At 54.3% G+C, this 14,194-nt stretch overlaps 3 protein-coding genes across 8 annotated transcripts; 2 read left to right on the top strand and 1 right to left on the bottom strand.

Annotated features, from left to right (window-relative positions):
• The first annotated feature begins 1,068 nt into the window (after window positions 1-1,068).
• Window positions 1,069-6,307, top strand: CLIC1 (chloride intracellular channel 1). The gene is made up of 6 exons (XM_058733357.1): window positions 1,069-1,335; window positions 3,388-3,497; window positions 3,714-3,839; window positions 3,998-4,104; window positions 4,723-4,904; window positions 5,911-6,307. The coding sequence occupies exons 1-6, from the start codon at window positions 1,297-1,299 to the stop codon at window positions 6,070-6,072; spliced, it is 726 nt and encodes a 241-aa protein (XP_058589340.1). The 5' UTR covers window positions 1,069-1,296; the 3' UTR covers window positions 6,073-6,307.
• Window positions 6,308-6,449: 142 nt separating this feature from the next.
• Window positions 6,450-9,883, top strand: DDAH2 (DDAH family member 2, ADMA-independent). The gene is made up of 7 exons (XM_058733351.1): window positions 6,450-6,849; window positions 7,684-8,046; window positions 8,158-8,257; window positions 8,381-8,454; window positions 8,618-8,737; window positions 9,221-9,370; window positions 9,560-9,883. Exons 2-7 carry the CDS (start codon window positions 7,750-7,752, stop codon window positions 9,674-9,676), a joined length of 858 nt encoding a protein of 285 aa, XP_058589334.1. The 5' UTR covers window positions 6,450-6,849; window positions 7,684-7,749; the 3' UTR covers window positions 9,677-9,883.
• On the bottom strand, window positions 8,366-13,450 carry MPIG6B (megakaryocyte and platelet inhibitory receptor G6b). 6 transcript variants are annotated; one of them, XR_009262879.1, is made up of 6 exons: window positions 13,326-13,450; window positions 12,775-13,122; window positions 12,527-12,617; window positions 12,159-12,276; window positions 11,942-12,021; window positions 8,366-8,494 (listed from the first exon to the last, which is right to left on the bottom strand). XR_009262879.1 is itself a non-coding variant. In XM_058733356.1 (6 exons), exons 1-5 carry the CDS (start codon window positions 13,384-13,386, stop codon window positions 11,970-11,972), a joined length of 612 nt encoding a protein of 203 aa, XP_058589339.1. In that variant the 5' UTR covers window positions 13,387-13,450; the 3' UTR covers window positions 8,366-8,494; window positions 11,942-11,969. The 6 variants fall into 6 exon arrangements, 4 of the variants coding, with proteins under 4 accessions (XP_058589339.1, XP_058589335.1, XP_058589337.1 ...); XM_058733356.1 differs by having other exon boundaries at window positions 11,942-12,040; window positions 12,159-12,199; XR_009262878.1 differs by lacking the exon at window positions 8,366-8,494 and adding an exon at window positions 10,205-11,831.
• Window positions 13,451-14,194: the final 744 nt, after the last annotated feature.

Below are 14,194 nucleotides of genomic sequence, written 5' to 3'. Positions count from 1 at the left end.
TATTATTAAGCCATTTTTCAGCAGATCATAAAGAGTTTGACAGAACCTCGAAAATCAAGCTACTCTTCCTCTGCCTCCCTACTTATTTGTGTCCCCAAGGACTCCACTTACATTATTCCATCTGATCTTTGCTTTTTTTCTTCCATAATAGGACCAGCTACCATCCCCTCCAGGATCAGTGCAGCTCTATTCTGTGGCCATAAAAATCCCACCCTTCCCCGCTTCTCCCATCTTCAATCAATCAGTCAGAGAAGGGGGCGCCTGGGTGGCTCAGTCGGTTAAACGGCCAACTTCGGCTCAGGTCATGATCTCACGGTCCGTGAGTTCGAGCCCCGCGTCAGGCTCTGTGCTGACAGCTCAGAGCCTGGAGCCTGTTTCAGATTCTGTGTCTCCCTCTCTCTGACCCTCCCCCGTTCATGCTCTGTCTCTCTCTGTCTCAAAAATAAACGTTAAAAAAAAAATTAAAAAAAAAAAAATCAGTCAGAGAAGGACAAGGGGCACAGGAAGGGGCCCAGAATGGGGGCAGAAGTGGAAGTATTAAAGCTGACCAGGCTACTGAGGAGGAGCAGACCTCCCCCAGTGATGAGGCCCCTTGGCTCAGCTTCTTGTTTCCCTAGCACAAGGCCTGGTTGTCTCCCCATCCCCTGCCCTACCTTTCACCACTCTCTTCCCCCAATCTCAGTGTCCATTTCCAGGTCCCTGGAGTCTGGAAGGAATATGGAAAAAGGAATAAACGACCACCTTCACATTCTAAAATTCCCTCCCTAGACCCTCATGGGCTTGACCAAGCTGCTGATGTCGTTTCTTGTGTGAGGGAGGAGTGAGAGTGTCCTCTGATTAATGCAGCAGGGAAACTGAGGCAGGAAAAAAAATCCTGTGTTCAAAGAGACTGGCGGAGAAACGAGGAGGTTCCCAGGATTCCCTCTCTTTAACACCCCCATCCCTTATCCTCGAAGAGACCTGAGGATCTCCCCTCTGGACCTACTCCCTAGATCGTCGAGTCCCGCCCCCTCCAGTCCCCTCCCCAGGTTCAGGGCGGGGCGGGCCCGGCCCGTGAGTCAGCGGCTCCCCGATCTAGCCCGGGAGGGGATAGAGCTGGAGGAGCGGGGTGCGGGGTACGTTGGGCTGGTGGGGAGGTCGCGTCTCGTGTGAGCGGGTCTGATCCGGCTTGTGCTGAGCCGAAGGGACAGCCCTAGGTCTGGGGGGAGAGAATCCCTGCCTGTGAGACCCGCCTTCCCTGGCCCGGGCCCCTCCCAGTTCCCCAGCGCCGACCGCTTCCTGGTCCCCGTCGCAACTATGGCTGAAGAACAACCGCAGGTCGAATTGTTCGTGAAGGTAGGAGCACCTTCTCCCTCCTAGGCCAGCTTCCCAATTCCTGGAAGACAACTCTCACCTTTACCCTGCTCCAGCCTTAACTCCCCAATCTCTTCCCTCCTTGACCCCCTCCCCAACCCCACGTGCAATCTTTGGTGTGTGTGTGTGTGTGTGTGTGTGTGTGTGTGTGTGTGTGTGTTGGGGGGGTGGCTTTGGAAAGGGAAGACAATTGTCGTGTGTGTGTTTGTGTGTGTGTGGGGGGGGGTGGTAATGAGAATTCTATGCCCAATCCTGAAAAGTTTGTAGAAGTTTCCAGCAGCCTTAGGAGGGTTCCCAGGAGTTGAGAATATTGACGAGGCTGGGGGAAGGGTCGGATAGGAAAGACTGGGGGAGAATGGTGCAGTGGGACCCAACAGGGTTTGGAGGGTCAGAGGGAAACATCAGGACAGGTGGTCCTATGAGAAGACCAGAGTGAGGAGTGTCTTGGGGGGAGACTTGGAGAAATGTGCAAGTGTGTGTGTGTGGCAAGGTAGGTTTCAAGGGAGAGGGTGTGGTAAGGGAGGCCGAGAGGGGATCCATGGGGAAGGACTGGTAGGTGGAAGGAAGTGAGAGAGTGGAAGTGGAGTTATAGCAGCGGGGCTGGAGATGGGGTGGGTCCGGAAGGGTTCCAGGGACTTGCAGAAGCCAGAAAAAGGGAGGTCGCTAGATGCGAGTTTAGCTGGGGCTCCCACAAGGATAGGTGGAGAGAGGTATCAGAAGGAGGGGGAAGCCTGGGTTAGGGCATTCACGGTTTGGGGCTTTTAGAAACAGGAGAAAAAGAGTCGCCCCAACTCTCTCCTCTCTCTGTGGGTGTGGATGAAGAGTGGTGGTCCTTTGGCCTTTGAGAATATGAAAACACAGACCGCAGACTCCACTGTTGCTGCTCTGCTCCCCTCCCCACTCCAGGGCATTCTTACCCAATCCTGGACCTCATCTCTGCACCTCCCTCTCCATCTGTGTCTCCTTGTTTTCACATTCTCCCCACCCTTCACTTTCCTGCCGCCTTTCTCTCTACTTCCCCTTCTTTGTTCGTCCTTCTTTGTGCGTCCTGCCGCTTTCCCCCTTCTTTATGCTTGGGGCTTCTGGGGAAGCCATTCCCTCTCCCTGTGCCCAGCTGTGCCTGGGCCCGCCCCCCTTAGGTGTGGTCCCCACCTCACTCATACTCGCCTCAAGGGCTATTTTTATTCCTGGGTGAGGCTGCTCTACAGAGCCCTGGGTCCTGTGTGAGGACAGTTATCTGGAGCTATGGGCCATGTGCTGGGAGATCCCGCAAGTAGTGTGTGGGGAAGAGGGAGGTGGCCCTCCGCTGCCCAGGCCTCAGCCTCACAGGTCCCTGCCCCCACTCCTTGCCAGGAAGGAAGCTGCTAAGGCCGGAGACACAGTGAGATGAATCACCCTCAGCCTAGGGGGAGGTCCCTTGGGGGATGAGGTCACCACTTGCCAATTAGAGGGCAGCCCCCCTCTGTAAAGCCCTCTACATCTTTAGGGTGAGGCTCTGGGCCCCTTGACTCCCCTACCTGGCTGCCAGAAACAGCTTGGTGGAGATATAAAGAACCAGAACCCTGGCTTCCAAACCCTGCTGCACCTTGCCAATCTGCAGACTCTACTCCGTTCAGGAATCCAGGCCTCTAACCTACCAAGTCCCTCTCTATGGATGTGAGGATTAAATAAGTGTTTGTATGTAAAGTGCTGAGAATAGCATATAGAAAACTGCATTACTGTTTAGTCTTCCCTCTCTATGGTCCAGATCCTCCAAGTTCTCCAAAACCCCATCCCTCTGCCTCATTCCCACCTGTCCTGACCCCTCTGGGGAACCAGAAGTTGCCCTTTGCAGAAAATGTTCCCAGTGATCTGCGCTAGGTTTGCTCTACCTCCAGAGTGGAGAGCCCACTTCTTGGGGGAGCTTTAACTGGTGAGACTGAATGTTATGACAAGGCAGAAAACAGCTAGATCTGGGAGTAGGAGGTTCAGAGAATGGCCTGGGGTTGGGTGGGGTGTACCAGGCCTAACTTTGGGGTGGGGGTTGCTTTTCAGGCTGGCAGTGATGGGGCCAAGATTGGGAACTGCCCCTTCTCCCAGAGACTGTTCATGGTACTCTGGCTCAAGGGAGTCACCTTCAACGTCACCACTGTTGACACCAAGAGGTGGGCCAATTTCTGTTCCTCTAAACACCCCTGGTGCACACATATGTGCACACATATATGCACACACATACACTCACCTAATCATAGCCCTTCATCCTGCACTTTTCCCCGCCCCCCTCCACCCAGAGCTCCTTTTTCTTCCCACATCCCTCCATCTCCCCTTTCTGGTTCTCCCTGACCCCCTTTTCCTGTCCTGATGCCTGGCCTCTTCTCCAGGCGGACTGAGACAGTACAGAAGCTGTGCCCAGGAGGGCAGCTCCCATTCCTGCTGTATGGCACTGAAGTGCACACAGACACCAACAAGATTGAGGAGTTTCTGGAGGCCGTGCTGTGCCCTCCCAGGTATAAGTGCACTTGGAAAGGAGGGAGTGGGTAGCTGGGAGACTCTAGGAAAAAGAGGTGTTGAAGAAATGGAAAATGGGAATGGTGATGGGCTAGAGCAGGGGAGCTGAGGCTCCTTCCGGAAGATATCTTATCCTGTTTCTTCCATTGGCTTTCAGGTACCCCAAGTTGGCAGCTCTGAACCCTGAATCCAACACAGCTGGGCTGGACATATTTGCCAAATTTTCTGCTTACATCAAGAATTCCAACCCAGCTCTCAATGACAGTGAGTTTCAAGGGTTGGAGGCCAGGGTCCTAGGAGTAATGGAGAAGATCTAGGGATTGGGAAACATTAGGAGCACCTGGAAATTCAGCTGTCAGGGAGGTGGAGCAGATGTTGGCAAACCTTCACTGCCTCTCACCCCAGCCACCTTACTTTTACTTCAGCCCCATATTTCTTCGTATTTATGATGGCTGTGACTTTAAGCTTCTCTCATTTGTTACCTAGTCTCTCCAGCCCCACTGAGGACATTAGTTGGGTTAGCTGCTGGTCTGTTTTCTGGCAGAATAGGTTGTGCTTAAGAACAGTAACTCTAGATCCAGACTACCTGAGTACAAACAGTACTAGCTGTGTGACTTTGAGCAATTCATTTAATTTCTCTGTAAATCCATTTCCAGATCTATAAAATGAGGATAACAATACCTATTTCATGGGTTTATGTGAGAATTAGATGAGTTGTTGTGTGTAAAGTGCTTAGAATAACACATGGAAAACTACGTTCGTGTTAGATATTATTCTCTTGGACTGGCCTCACCATTAGTATTCATTCACCCTCCACTCCCTAGGTCCTCCCGGACTATGCTGATCTTTTGATGTTCTTACCAATTCCCCTTTCTTGCACAGATCTGGAGAAGGGGCTCCTGAAAGCCCTGAAAGTTTTAGACAATTACTTGACATCCCCCCTCCCCGAAGAAGTGGATGAGACCAGTGCTGAGGATGAGGGTATCTCTCAGAGGAAGTTTCTGGATGGCAATGAGCTCACTCTGGCTGACTGCAACCTGTTGCCAAAGCTCCACATAGTGCAGGTGGGTGGTCATTGTAGGAGTAGAAGGTGGCCACTGGATGGCTCTTTAAGAAGCTCCCACACAGGTTTCCCATGACAACCACTCCTAAGGTGGTTTCTTTCTTGGGATGGTTTCTGTGGATTGCTACCAATAGCAGATACTACCCCATTCCTTCTCGGCAGCCATTGCTGCAGACCAGGGCTTGAGAGAATTACATTCCGTGACATAGGCTGTGGGTGCAGCAGATTGGCCGAGAGTAACATATCCCAGTATTGCTATCAAGAGTGTTCTTCCTATCTCTGTCACTGCCAAATCCCCAGATAAGACAAAGCAGGCTTTTCCTAAAATCAGAGCTTTAACTCTTTTTATAGCATCAGTCTCCACTTCCTCTTGTGATGAAAGATGAAAACTGCTGGTTCCCATGTTTTTGTCTTAGCCTTAAAGCTATGGTTTAGTTTGTGAAACATGGGCCTAATGTCAGTCTGCTACAGACCTCTGTATTGAAAACTGTATACTGGATGCTGAAAGACACAAAGATGTACGATGATTGGTTCTTGCTCTCAAAGGATTTGAAATCTAGCTGGGAAGATAAAACATTCACATGAAAGTGAATTAATAATACATGATAAAAGCCAAATGAAAAATAGGGGCAAAAGTTTTTGTGGAAATTCAAGAGGAGAATTTTATGATTTGTGAATTATATCTCAATATAATCAAGGAGAAAAGTGGCACCATGGAATGGGGTGGTCTGAAAAGGAGCAGGTTATAAATGACCAGGATTTCAGTGAATGGAGAGGAAGGGTGAAGACAATAGGAGAAAGCGAGGAGTTAGAAAGCCCATTGGAGAAAATGATTCATATGGGAGATAAGAATTACAGGAAGAGAAGCCAGATAGTAGAGGTTCTTGAATGCCTGGACAGGAAGGCTAGATTTTATCATGTAAGCCTTGGGAGAAGGGAAAGACCAAGAGCTATTGTGGCTTCCCCTGAGGCTAACATGTTGGTCCCTCTCCTCTCCGCACCCCCAGGTGGTATGTAAGAAGTACAGGGGATTCTCCATCCCAGAGGTGTTCCGCGGAGTGCATCGATACTTGCGCAATGCCTATGCTCGGGAAGAGTTTGCCTCCACCTGTCCAGATGACGAGGAGATCGAGCTGGCTTATGAGCAAGTGGCCAAGGCCCTCAAATAAGCCCCTCCTGGGGCTCTGTGCCCCCCCTCTATTTTCTCCACAAAGGCACCAGGTGGTTTCCACGTGGCTACCCAATGGACACACTCCAAAATGGCCAGTGGGCAGAGAATCCTGGAGCACTTGTGTAGGGCTGACTGGGGGGCTGAGGGGAAAGATGGGGAATCTAGGTAAGATTTTTATTGTGTGGGGGTGTGGGTAGGACAATGTATTTCAGTAATAAAATACAGAATGAAAATGTAGTGTCGTTTTGCACAAAGGGGGCTGCAGTGTGGGTAACACAGAATGAAAGGTGGGTCAGTGACCTTGAGCTCAGGGCAGAAGCCAGGAATTTAGAAGAGGGGTATTTGTGGTCAGGCTTCCATTTTTCGTGCCGGTCCACCATAACGCTGTCTTGCGGTCCATGTCGCATTTGCTGCCCAGCCGACAGGGCCCTCCATATCTGGGTGGGCCTGGCCAGCACTCACGGGGCGGGGCCCCGTTCAGAGAAGGGGAGCGCAGTCCCTGTGGAGTGGGCGCGTCGTAGCAGGGCGGAATGGGCGTGGCCTCGAGGAGCCCCGCCCCGTCCCGCTTAGACAATGCCCCGGAGCCGCCAGACAGTCGCGCCCCCGCCCCACCGTAGTTCTTGAGCTCGCCTTACCCAGGGACCCCTCAAAAGCCAAGAGCTCCAGCCCCCGAGGCTTGAAGACTAGGACTCCCTTCTCCAACCAACTCTGTCCTCAGGGGGGTGGGGCCCCAGCCAAGAACACAAGAGCGCTGGAGTCTGGGTGGCCGCTAGAGGTAAGTCTAGGGGTTGGAGATGTCCCCCGGACCGTGTGCGGGCCAGAGTTTGAGGTTGCCGGGCCCGTGCTCAATACCCGACAGAGTGCAGGAGGCCGAAATTTGTGTGCGGAGCTGAGCTGGGTAGACTTTGGGGGAGATGGACGGGGAAACGGTCCTGGAGCCGGGAGTGGTGCCCGCTCCCTGGGACCACGCCCCCGGTTTCCCCGCCCCTTGGATTTCGTTTTAGACCTCTCCCAGTCCTCCGGGACTCGGTCTGGTTTCTACTGGGTCGTGCTAGGGGTAGCACGACCGACAGGGGTGGAGAGAAGATATTTAACTCCTTAGGCTCTAATTCCTCCCTCGTTGCCCCTCTCTCCCTTTCTTGTTGGGCATTCAGGACTTCCATCTCCCAGGCCCTGACTATCTCCCCAGCTGTCTCCTCCTGTCCCATAACCCCTTCGGGTCCCTTGCCTCACTTCGGGTCCCTATGGCAGCGAGCAGCTGAGGGTTAAGGGGGCGGGGCCGTTGCATTTTTGGGGAGTGAGCGCATCCTAGCGGCTGCCAAGAGGGGCGCCTAGCAGGGACCTCGCGAAGCCCCCGAACAGGGGCAACAGGTGTTTTAGAGATTAGGGGTCCCGGTCTTGTTCCTCGGACTCCCTCCAAAGAAGCAGACCCCGAAGGGTGCGGGGTGGAATGGAGTTGGCGGGAGGGGAACTTCTGGAGGGGGTGGGGCGAAGTGGGAGGGGCGCCCGGAGATGGCAGAAGGAAGACCTGGGCGCTCTTAACCACCCCCTACGCCCTTCTGTGCATGTCTCTTTCTTTGCCCTCCTCCCTTTCTGTCTCTTCTCCCAGACAGGTGAAGTAAAAAGAGAAAACTAAGAAATCAGCGCGGCCGGAGGGGGAGACTGTGTGGATGGGATGGGGACGCCGGGGGAGGGGCTGGGCCGCTGCTCCCATGCCCTGATCCGGGGGGTCCCAGAGAGCCTGGCTTCGGGGGAGGGTGCGGGAGCTGGCCTCCCGGCTCTGGACCTGGCTAAAGCCCAGAGGGAGCACGGGGTACTGGGGGGTAAACTGAGGCAGCGATTGGGGCTGCAGCTGCTAGAACTGCCTCCTGAAGAGTCGCTGCCGCTGGGACCGCTGCTCGGTGACACCGCCGTGATCCAAGGGGACACGGCCCTAATCACGCGGCCCTGGAGCCCCGCCCGCAGGCCGGAGGTGAGCGCCAGGGTGCGGGTGGGTAAGAGGAGAGGGGTAGCTGGCCATACGGGGTTTTAAGAATTGCAGGTGGGAATGTCTCTGCCCCGCGCCCTCTTTTCCTGCCCTAAGGTCGATGGAGTCCGCAAAGCCCTTCAGGACCTTGGGCTCCGGATTGTGGAGATGGGAGATGAGAACGCGACGCTGGATGGCACTGATGTTCTCTTTACCGGTGAGGCTGAGGTGCCTGCATTCCTGGGCTTTGCACTGGGAAGCAGAGTTGAGACTGGGCCATGTCGGGCCTTGTTTCCAACTCACTCTCTCTCTTAAACCCCCGCGGCCTCCCTGGGCTCAGGCCGGGAGTTTTTCGTAGGTCTCTCCAAGTGGACCAATCACCGAGGAGCTGAGATCGTGGCGGACACGTTTCGGGTGAGGAGCAGGACCAGCTTCGTGCTGGGGGAGCCAGGAGCTGATGGGGTAGGAAGGGCGTGGGGTGGGACGCGGCGTAGGGAGGAGCCAAAAGCAGCTTGTGTTTTAGGGAATCCTCTCACTCCTCCCACTTCCCCTGAATTCTTTCCCTTGTTGCCCCTAGGACTTCGCTGTCTCCACAGTGCCAGTCTCGAGCCCCTCCCACCTGCGCGGCCTCTGCGGCATGGGGGGACCCCGCACTGTGGTAGCGGGTAGCAGCGAAGCCGCCCAAAAGGCTGTCAGGGTGAGAGGCGGGGCAGGGGTGGGGCAGGTTGGGGTTCGGCCACAAAAGTGGGTGTGGCTCCCGGCCCTAGAGGCTGAAAGCAGGGAGGTTCAGAGAATTAACTCCAAACCCTGCCCTCATGGGGCGGACTATCTAGTGTGAAAACCTGTGAGAAAGCAAGTTGTTATACTAGCAGGACAAGGACAGGGAACACAGCAGATTCACATCATCTTCCCGAGTTTCAAGTAACTCCCAAAAGATGGCAACTAAGCTATGACTTGAAGGATGTATGAAATTGACTGGGAGGGGCTGGAGAGGGGGAGAAGAGGGTTGGAGGTAGAAGGAAGTGCATGTGAGTATGAGGTGGAACAGAGGTAACTAAATCACTTAGAACACTGCCTGACACATACTAAGGGCTAAGTGCTTGCTAGCATTATTGTACAGCAAATGTAACTGTGTCCTCAGCCCTCTGAGCTTCAGCACTTCCTCTTTCCTCTCCCTCAGGCGATGGCAGTGTTGACGGACCACCCCTATGCGTCCCTGACGCTCCCAGATGACGCAGCTGCTGACTGTCTCTTTCTGCGTCCTGGGTTGCCTGGTGTGCCCCCTTTTCTCCTGCACCGTGGAGGCGGGGACCTGCCTAATAGCCAGGAGGTGAGGGAAGGCAGCAGCTCCACTACTGCCACCAACCAGAGAAAGGGGTCTCAGGCCTTCTTAGTGGGAGGAAGAAGGGGTACCGTCTCTGGAAGCATGGGTGGTGCCACCCTGAGCTGGCTAGAAGAAGGGCCTGGCTGTGGCCTCAGGATCTTACTCCCCTCTCCTCACTTTATATCCTCCCTGCAGGCACTGCAGAAGCTCTCTGATGTCACGCTGGTACCTGTGTCCTGCTCAGAACTGGAGAAGGCAGGCGCTGGGCTCAGCTCCCTCTGCCTTGTGCTCAGCACACGCCCCCACAGCTGAGGACCTGGCCTTGGGGTCCTGGCTGGCCAGGGGTAGGGCAGCATTGGGATTAGAAGGGGAAGGAGGCTTAGATAGAGGACAGTGAATAGGTAGTAGTGGGGAGAGGGCCCCAAGATGGGGGGGGGGGAGGGCTTAGTGTGGGAAAAAGGATAGAGTCCACTGGGTGAGTCATCTTCCTCAGAGCTAATAAACAGAACCAACCTTTTAGACTGGGTTGTGGCTTGTGTCTTATTGGGGCAGAGGGGTAGGGGCAGGGCTGAAATCTGGGGTTAGTGCTGGGAAGGAGGCCTCCTTCATTCATCAAACCCTCATTAGGCACTTACTGACTCATTGCCCAGCCCTATCATAGGTGTTTGGGCACAAGATGGACAGGATAGAATTTCTATTGTGGGCAGCACATATGAGGGAGAGAAGAAAGAGTATGGGTGGATCACTCAATTTATCCAAATGTCAGATGATTCAGAAACCTGGTAGATTACCAACTCACTCCTAGATGATAGAGAGGAAGAAGTGACACTTCCAGGGACATTCATTTTCATTCACTCATTTACTGAGGCTTAGCAGTAAAATTAAAAAGGGTCAGTCTCCTGATAACAGGGAACTCACAGTATATGAAATTGAAATACAGGTTGTGATGGAACAATTCACAGGATGTTGTTGCTATGAGATAAATAAGGAGACTGCCTAAGGCATCAAGATGTACACAGAGGTAGGCAAAGAGGGTCAGGAATGGCTTCCCAGGAAAGGCTACATTTCAACTGAGGATAAAGAAGAATTAGCCAGGAAGGTGGTGGGGAGGAGGAGGAAGAGTGATCCAGGAAGAAGGACTTGAATTGTGCAAAGGCATATTTGGAGGCTGGGGAGAATCTCTCCAAGGCTGGCACGTTGTGTGCATGTGGAGTGACAGGGACAAGCCTGGAGAGTAGGCAGAGTGCTGCAGCACCTTGTACCCAAAGCCAAGGCCCATGGCTCCAGAGCTGAAGGTTATGGAAAGAAATACTGCAATTCTGGAATATAGGCCATGAGGAGTAGGTTGCCATTTGGGGAGGACCCCTCTGGCTTGAGGGAGGAAGACAAGGGCAAGAGGATGAGGTGGGGCTATGGGTGACCAGGGAAGAAATGAGAGTACATTCAGGTGGTAGCCCTGGGCGTGAAGAAGGGTAGGATTTCACAGTGACATTAAAATAGGACTTGGTTCATTGTGTGGGAGTGAGCGGAAGAAGGTCTGCATGACTCCCAGTTTCTGGCTTAGGCAACTGGGTTGATCAATAGAGAATGCAGACAAGTATTAAGTGACAATGAGTTGGGTTTTGGGTATGCTGTGTGCAAAATGCCTACGGCCAACCAGACAGAGATGTCTCAGGGATAGTTGGGAGATCCCATTCCCGGAAATGTGAGCTGGAGAGAGTTCTGAGTTGTTTGCAGAGGTGAGGGCTGAGAACTGGCTGCGGATGGCAGATTCCCAAAGAGGGAAGTCCGATAAAGAAAGGACAAACCTAGAATGGTGGGGAATACCATGGGGGTAGGGAGCAAGGAAAAAGAGTCCAAAAGGAAGATACCAGCATTAAAGAAAAACAGAGCTTAAAGAAGGGAGTGATCAAAGACCAAGCCAGATGAATGCTAAAAAATCTACTGGGTGTGGCCATCAGGACCTCACTGGCAACCTCATGGAGAGCAGATGAGCAGTGGGGGTGGAGTAAAGGAGAAGAAAATATGGGTGTAGGCCCCTGGTTCAAAGAGCTGGACTGTGGGGGGAAGGGAAGAGTAGGACAACTATCTAGGAGTTGTTGATGTCTTAAGATAGGGAGACAGGGCTTGATCAGGTTTAGAGAGAGCACCAATGGTGAAGTTATGAGATGGGGTAGCTGAAGGAGCAAGATCAGTGGCAGAGATAGCCTGGAACCCAGGGCTCCTGACTCTCAGGCTAGTGCTCGATTCTATCCCATGGTGGATTCCTTTTCCAAGTGAGTAGCCAAGGAGGGGCCAAAAGTTGTGGAGAGCTGAGAACCCCCAGCTTGCGAGGTTCGAGGTTTGGAATAAGGACTTCCCTTCAAACTACAACCGCATAGATGGTGGAGGCATCAGCAGGGACCACTGAGGTTAACCGGAGGGGCCTTCTGAGGGCCAGATGATCCAGGTCTGCATAGAGCAGGCTCTGAAAGGTGGGCAGGAAAGCAGAAGGGTCTCAGAGATCTGACTCCCTGGGGGATACAGGCTTTTCCTCGGGGATTCTGGCCAGCCCTCTTCCAATCCCCAGGCCCTTACCGGCTCCTGGTCCAGGTCCCCTGTGATCTTAGGCTCCTCCTCCTTTGCTGGCCTCTGGGTCTCGACTTTCACCAGTGGATCTATATGGGGGGGACAGAGCTGAAGAATTGAGAGAAAGTGACCAACTTGTCTGCTCCCAGGAAGGGCTCAGACTCAGGAATTGAGAGATGGGAAGTGCGGGAGCAGTAGAAGGAAAATGAGGTGGAATTAGTCTCACCAAATCTGGGGAGTGGTTGAGGCGGGTGCAGGGGTGATCGCCTGTAACGGATGTGTAGGAGTCTTTGAGTGCCATCAGTTTTGTCTCGTTCTCCTCGGGACCAACAGCAACCCAGCAACTCGGAAGGGTCAGACCCACAAACAATTTGGGCTCCACTCCCACCGATAATTCTGCCCATGCTCTGATCCTGCTCCAGCTCTAGCTTCACCTTCCAAGCCAGGGCTCCACCCACCAGTCTGTGGCCTCGGCCCAAGTTGTGACCTCCCCCATTTTTCTCTAAACCACATGCCCCAGCTCTAGATCTAGCTAAAGTCTGCGAAGGTTCTAGTCCTGCCCTTCCCGCCTCAAGCCTCACCCATTGTGCTCACCTGCGCCACCACCAGACCACGCCCAACGCCCCGAGTCCCAGCACTAGTCCAGCTCCCAGCAGTGGGATCAGGAGCTGGGGATACATGGACCCTGGGGAAACGGAGGAGGGGATGGCGGTGGATGCCGAGGTCAGGGGTGCGAGAACAGAGAACTAGCTCTCCAGGTCAAGAACGTCCAGCCAAGGCCTCTCTCCCTCCCCAGGGTCTGTGTTCGAGTTAAGCCCCCGTGCGCAAAGACCTGGACCTACCGTGGGCAGGCCCCGGAGCCCTGCAGTCAGCCCCGTCCCCTAGCACATGCAGCACAGTTCGGCTCTCCTCCTCGCGGCGGCCCCTGCAGAAAAAGGTGCCTGAGTCCCCCGCGCTCAGGAGCAGCTCCAGCCGCCGGATACTAGGGTCCAGGGCACGTAGGCGACCAGCAAAGGGCTGGACGGGAGACACAGTGGGGGTCCCGCTGGATGAGGCCCACAGGATTGGGCGGCGTCCTTTGGACAGGCCCCTGCAGGCCGGGAAGCTAGGCGCCCAGGCCCAGCGGATGGGATGCGAGACCCCTACGCAGGAGAAATTCACCCGGTCTCCAGGGCGGCCGTCCAGTGAAGCTGGGTTTGGAGGGGACAGTGGTTAGGGCAAGTCCACAGTTAGAGACGAATCCCACTCCCGTCTCCTCTCTCTCCCCTCTCCTCTGCTCTCCTGCGCTCCTCATCTTTCCACACACACCACCCTCCCCTCCCCCACCCCCGCGCCGCCCCCTGCCTTGGTCTTTCCTTGCACCTATCCCAACTTTCCTGGGGGCATGGCTTACCCCCGGGGTCTCCCTGGACCCTCGCCAACAGCACAGGCAGCAGTTGCAGAAGCAGGGCCATGACTGGGATGTGGTGGGGAGAGGAGGGAGTGGATCAGCAGAGGAGACCAGAGGGAAACCAAGGGGTTGGCGGCGGGGGGGGGGGGGGGGGGGGGGGGGGGGGGGGCCGGGTCGCGGGTCTGGGCGCTCCGATAAAAGGAGGGCGGGGCTACCAGCTGCCGGGATCCCTCTGGGAGCCCTTCACAGCTCTCAAACAATACTCGGTTAAAAGTGGTGCTCGGGCTGGTTACAGAACACTTTCGCAAAACTTTAGTTAGCAGGGGCCCAGAGCGTCCGGGCTGGCTGGCTGGCTGAGTTCAAATCCTGACTTCACGTGCGGGCAAGTCGCTTAACTTCTCTGGGCCTGTTCGCTCATCTGTAAAACAGGGATAAAAGCACCTACCTCATAGAGGATTGAGAAAGAAAAAGAGTAATACATGTAAAACACCTAGCACAATGGCTGACACATAGGAGCACTAAGTGCTCACTATTATTATTATTATTATTATTATTATTATTTCTATTCTTATTTTAGCTTCTACTTCACCTCTGTGCCCACGCTGTCCCTCCCAGCCAGTGGTGCCCCACCCAGACTGGCAGGTTTTGATTTGAGAGACACTTTGGAGCAGGTGCACATGCCCCACACCCTGGACTTCATTGGCCCTCACTGAACTAGAACAACCCAGGCCAGACCAAGCCCTAGTTTAGCCAGGGCAAGTTCTGAGAACCTTCTAAGGGCCTGAGGCAGCACCTCCCTAGCAGGCAGCCCCAGCCTATGCCTCTGTTCTTGTGACATCATGGAAGCCCCTGGTGACATCGCAAACCCTTCA

The sequence above is a fragment of the Neofelis nebulosa genome, chromosome 6 (genome assembly GCF_028018385.1).
Source record: "Neofelis nebulosa isolate mNeoNeb1 chromosome 6, mNeoNeb1.pri, whole genome shotgun sequence".
In the NCBI taxonomy this organism is placed as follows: Eukaryota; Metazoa; Chordata; class Mammalia; order Carnivora; family Felidae; genus Neofelis; species Neofelis nebulosa.
Note: the sequence above shows the minus strand (reverse complement) of the source record. Positions and strands in the feature narration are given on the sequence as shown.